General features: G+C 40.6%; 1 protein-coding gene across 1 annotated transcript; it reads left to right on the forward strand.

Moving 5' to 3' along the window:
• The first annotated feature begins 3,575 nt into the window (after window positions 1–3,575).
• On the forward strand, window positions 3,576–5,160 carry LOC114635981 (secreted seminal-vesicle Ly-6 protein 1-like). The gene is made up of 3 exons (XM_028784307.1): window positions 3,576–3,636; window positions 4,448–4,561; window positions 5,030–5,160. Exons 1-3 carry the CDS (start codon window positions 3,576–3,578, stop codon window positions 5,158–5,160), a joined length of 306 nt encoding a protein of 101 aa, XP_028640140.1.
• Window positions 5,161–5,534: the final 374 nt, after the last annotated feature.

Genomic DNA, 5,534 nt, shown 5'->3' on the forward strand with positions numbered 1-5,534 from the left:
TGATGTTAAATTCACTTGCCACCAGAGAATCAATGCTTTCTTCAAAACAAACAACATTAACTCAAAGCCTTCTAATATTGAGTTCATGTTTCTTTCATATAGAAATATTGTCAATTAAGAGTGTTTGTATAGCAATAACCAGGCTTCAGCCTGAAATGTCTATGACCTCAGGTAGGGACTAACAAATCTCTTGAATATATTTGGGAAATATCACAAAGAATACTGTTAACTTATGTTTACAGGCTAAAATTTCTCAATTTCCTTCATCTCCGTGGTCTAGAGTTCTAGTAAGTGTAATTAAGAATCATCCTGTGATCTCACTTAAGATTCTTAGAACCTCTTCAATATATTATCTTCAAGTCAGGCGCAGGGGTAAGAGCTGTTATTTGGGTAACTTTAAATCAAATTGAAAGAGTTTATGAGTGAATTTCTACAACATAAAAGTATCAACAGTCCTATATAATTTTTATTTCCATTTTAGCATGAAGTATCATAATACAGAGAAAGGCAGAACAGATGGAAATTGAGAAATTCAAAACAGTGTTTCACTGAATAGGGACTCCGGGTGAATTTGTCATTGCTTTTGTTCCTTCTAAGGTGAAACTGTCTTTATTTGTGGAAAGATCCAAAGAAACTGTCAATCAGTTTTAAGTTTTCTAACCAGAAAAGTCTACTTAAATATCCTACACTAAATTCCTTTCAGTGTTTCATATTAAAGCTGTCTCTGAGTTGGGTTCTTCAAAAAGGAATTCTCTCAGGACAGACTGGGGGGCAAAGTTCCACTTAGTCCTATACAGTAATCTGAAGAGTTCTGGGTCTTTATCTAGTCTTCCATTTAAGTACCTCACCTCTCTCTCTCTCTCTCTCTCTCTCTCTCTCTCTCTCTCTCTCTCTCTTTGTGTGTTATTCAGAGAGATAGACTAAATATTAGAAATTGTACTTATATAAAGTTTTCTAGAGTGCAGGAAACTTGGCCACAGACAAAATCTAGTTTCCAGGTGGCCATTCAAATTGATTTCCACCCCCAGAGGAATGGAGATAAGCAATCACATTTCTATCACATTTCTTTGGAAATTCCTGAAACAGCCTTAGGTTATAGGGACTAGAGCAGCCTGGGATGACTAGTGTGACTTGACATTTCCTGGTTGCACATATTAAAATAGAAGGCTTATGTTGTATAAATGGGCTCATTAAAGGACTATCTGGATTAACTATATTTACAATGAATTAACTAAAAACATTAATTCCTAAAGGTGGCTAAGAACCTCATACCTTTAAACATTGTTCACACTATAGTTTACTACAGTGTTAAATGCTTAGAATTTTTCATATAAGACAAAGCTGTTATGTGGGTTTACCAATGTAATAATGAGAGAAAAATGTGAGAAACTCAAGACTACATATCATTTGGGTGGTATAATAAAGAATTAATTTATCATTTTTTCACATCTTTTCTAGTTTTCTTTCTATTGCTGTGACAAACACCATAGCCAAATGGAACTTGAGTAAGGTAAAGACTTATTTCAGCCTACATTTCCAGACCACAGTCTATCCTTGAAGGAATTGAGAGCAAGGACTAAAGAACTGAAGCAGAAATCATGGAGGAACACCATTTCCTGGTTCACTCGATCATTTCTCTTTGCTACATTTTTTCCTGTCTAAGGTTGATACTGTTCGTGTTGGACTGTGTCCTCCTACATCAATTGGCCAACATCAACTCACAGTCAGGACCGTGGGCCAATATGATTCAGGCAATTTTTCAATTGAGATTCCCTTTTCTAGGGTATGTCAAGTTGGCAATAAAAATCTAACTAGGGCATCTGATATGTGTTAAGGAAACCTATTAACTCTTAAAACTCTAACGACGGTGCTGGAAGTTTCTTGACTCATCAGCAGAACAGGAAAACCAGACCCTCAATGAAAGGCTGTTTTTCTTTCTCAGACTTTCCCCCAAGATCTTTAAATCTCCTATCTTGATATCCTATGGTAGGAGAATGACCCTGGCCTGTATGGGAAGCAAGCATAAATGTGCTATTTGTGTTTACTACTGTTTTATTGAACTACACAAGATATACATAGGCATATATACCAATTCCATGAACACAGAATTTTAAATCGTTGATGTATCAGGTTGAGACATGTAGTTTCCTTCTGTACTGAAAATCAGAGTACAGTGTGTAACACCCTTCTGGTGTATTGGCCGCCAGATATTAGGATTGAATCTCACATCCATGAGTTCCCATTTGAAAGTTGTTGAGGAAAGTGCAGCAAACACTAAAACTTCAAGTTCCTGGAAGTAAAGAGCAATGATCAAACAGATTCTCTGTGCTTTGGTTTTGGTGGTTTTGATTTTGTTGTTGTTATTGTTGTTGTAGTTGTCGTTGTTCTTAAAAGACCAAACCCAACCGGGAAGTGGTGGTGCATGCCTTTAATCCCAGCACTTGGGAGGCAGAGGCAGGCAGATTTCTGAGTTTGAGGCCAGGCTGGTCTACAGAGTGAGTGTCAGGACAGCCAGGGCTACACAGAGAAACCCTGTCTGGAAATTAAAAGAAAAAAAGACCAAACCCAGACACTATTGCTAATATTAAAAAGTGCTTGCCAACAGGAGCTTGGTATAGCTGTCTGTTGAGAGGATCTACCAGAGTCAATACAGAAGCTGTTGATACATGCATTCAAACATAGGATGGAGGTTGGGGACCCTGATAAAAATGTAAGGGCAAGGACAGAAGGAACTGAAGGGTTTTGCAACCCCATAGGAAGAACAAGAATATCACCCAACCAGACTCCCACCCCCCTCCAAAGCTCTCAGTAACAACAACCAAAGAGTACACATGGGGGCACCTGGCTCCAGCTGGATATGTGCAGAGGAATGCTTTATCTGACATCAATTGAGGGGAGCTCTTCAATCTGGTTGAGGCTGGATAACCAAGCTTAGGAGAATGCTAGGATACTGAGGAGGGAGTGGGTGAGTGGGTAGGGGAACATCCTCATAAAGGCAAGGAGGAGGGAAGGCGTAGGGGTTTTGTGGAGGAGAAACTTGGAAAGGGGATAACATTTGAAATATAAATAAATAAAATAACCAATTTTTAAAGGTAAAAAGTAAATAAAAATGGAAAAAAAACTTATTTCAGTTTGGTATTCTTAAATGGAAGAGCAGAGGTGTATGGATACTGGGAGTGTCAGACCTCATCTAGAGATTCAAAGATCACCAGTGCTCAAGATTTCCCAGAACATACTTTCCACAGAGTACCTGAAGGAAATTTTCCTTCTGGCCAGCAGATTGACTGCAGTCTCCTGAAAAGACCTGGGACCACCAGGGAGTCAACTAACTCTGACTCAGTTGTCCCTGAATTTAAGATTTACCGTAATGGATGCTTTTCAGATGATGTGTTCTACCACAATCAAGTTAGTAAAAATCTGCGGTATCTAGGCTCCCCCCTGGCAAAATTCTCAGTCTATTTCCTGGTGTCCCCTTCTAACCTAGGCTACAATATAAACCTGCCTTGCTGATTTGGGTCCTGAGCACACTGTCCACTCCTCGGATGCTTTCTGCTCTGCAGGTCAATCTCACTGCAATGGGAAAGCACATCTTGCTGCTCCTGCTGGGCCTGTCTTTGCTGGTGAGCTCCCTGCAAGGTAAGATCCTGGCAGATGGTAGTGTTTGGTACTGGTGGACAGACACACTGATGCTACAGACTAGGGGACACTGGGGATGTGAGGAACAGGAAATAGGATAACAGAACCGACCCTGCTTCAGTCCTGTATCCATATTGACATCCTCCCGTTGCTTCTGCTGTGCACACTCATAGACACTTTCCTGTCCTTCTCTCTGTACTTTCTGCATCTCCTTGCCACTCTGTTCTCCTCTCGACCTTCTTCCACATCCATTCTGTAAAATACTTAAGCATCTTCAGTTCCTCAAGTTTACATGCAAATTGGCCTGAATTTACATTGGAAGTGAGAAAGGAAGGTCATTACCACGATGAAAACAATACATTTATCCAATCAGTGTGATAGAACACTGAGGTTTAAAAATTCCTGTGAGGATTTCCTGTAGGAGAGACGCTTCCTTTGCAGTGTGTGCCAATGAATACAATCATGTCTGACAATGTCAGACTTGGGTCCCTTTCTGTCATCTCTATCTTAAGAGGCCTCAGAAACATAATGCTGTGTGTTCATTAGGCACCCCACATCAGAGCTTTGATTTCTCATTCTGATAACTTGGCCCATTCTCATGGTATGAGGTTGGGGAACCTTCCATCTCTTCTCCAACCTTTCCTTTTCAGAGTCTTGTGACATGACCCTTCATGAAAGTGTTAGCTCAGCATACATCCAACTCTTTTCCTGGCTATTGCTTATTTATTTCCCAGAGCCACAAGCTCAGCTCACAATGGTGCTTGAGTTTGGAACCTGAATGAGACCCTGGCACTGGATTTTGTCTTTTCAGCTTTGACATGTTTCACGTGTGCTAAGATCAATTCTCGAGGAATTTGTGAGCATGGAGAAGGTTGTTGTCAGGCTAAACCTGGTCAGAAGTGTGCCTCCCTCGTATCCTTCAAAGGTATGTAAGGTCTGGGATCTCTGAGAGTCATCTTGCTTGCCCTACAGTGATGAATCCATCCCCAGAATGCTGATGATAAATGCAGAGACCGAAGGAAGATGTCTTGGTCTGTAAGAATAGAAGGAAAGGCCCTTTGGCTTCGGGTAATGGCTGCCACTGACTGTTGGTCAGACCAACAAAAAAATAATGAAGAAAAAAATGTTTTGAAAGGTGTCTGGGTGATCATCAGGGATTTCTGTGTAAAAATACAATCTGATATGATAGGAATTGGATTCTAAAATTCCATTCAGCACTTTTGGGAATGGAGGTCCACCTGTGGATTAGGTTAGGATTTGAGGGATAGTATCCCTGAGAGGCCACCTCAGCTATGCTTGTATTTCAGATGTACCTTCCATCTGACTCTTTACTGACTCACCAACTCTTTCCACTGATGTTTACACTTTGCCTCTTTACTTTCCTCCTCTCCAGATGGCAAAATTCAGTTTGGAAACCAGAGATGTGCTGACGTTTGCTACCGTGGGTCTGTTCCGTTCGGAAATCACACAGTAAAAATGAAGTGTTGCGACAATAGGTCTTTCTGCAATAAAATACATGTCTGAACTTAATTTCACTGTTGGATTTCAGGTGAGCCCCTACTTCTTGTCCGTGATCATGTAACCTCATAACCCTGGGAAGTCAGTTGTCAGCATTGTGCAAACAACACTTGTATGCACTTAGCATTGGCTCTTGATAGTTCAACAGTTCAACCTGCTTCCCACCACCCCTGGTGCTCCCTCATTCTTACATCATGGTTCCCTTCCCTTTTCCATTATATCACTCCTACACAAGGCACATATGACACAAGTTCCTACTTTTACTTTCTATGCTAATTCAACAAACATTCTGTCTGATGAACACAGCACTGGGCACTGTTCACTGATTTATTAAAAGTATTGAATATGACAGCCCTGACACCTCCCCTCTATGAAGATTC

The sequence above is a fragment of the Grammomys surdaster genome, unplaced genomic scaffold (assembly GCF_004785775.1).
Source record: "Grammomys surdaster isolate TR1022 unplaced genomic scaffold, NIH_TR_1.0 120750, whole genome shotgun sequence".
Taxonomy (NCBI): domain Eukaryota; kingdom Metazoa; phylum Chordata; class Mammalia; order Rodentia; family Muridae; genus Grammomys; species Grammomys surdaster.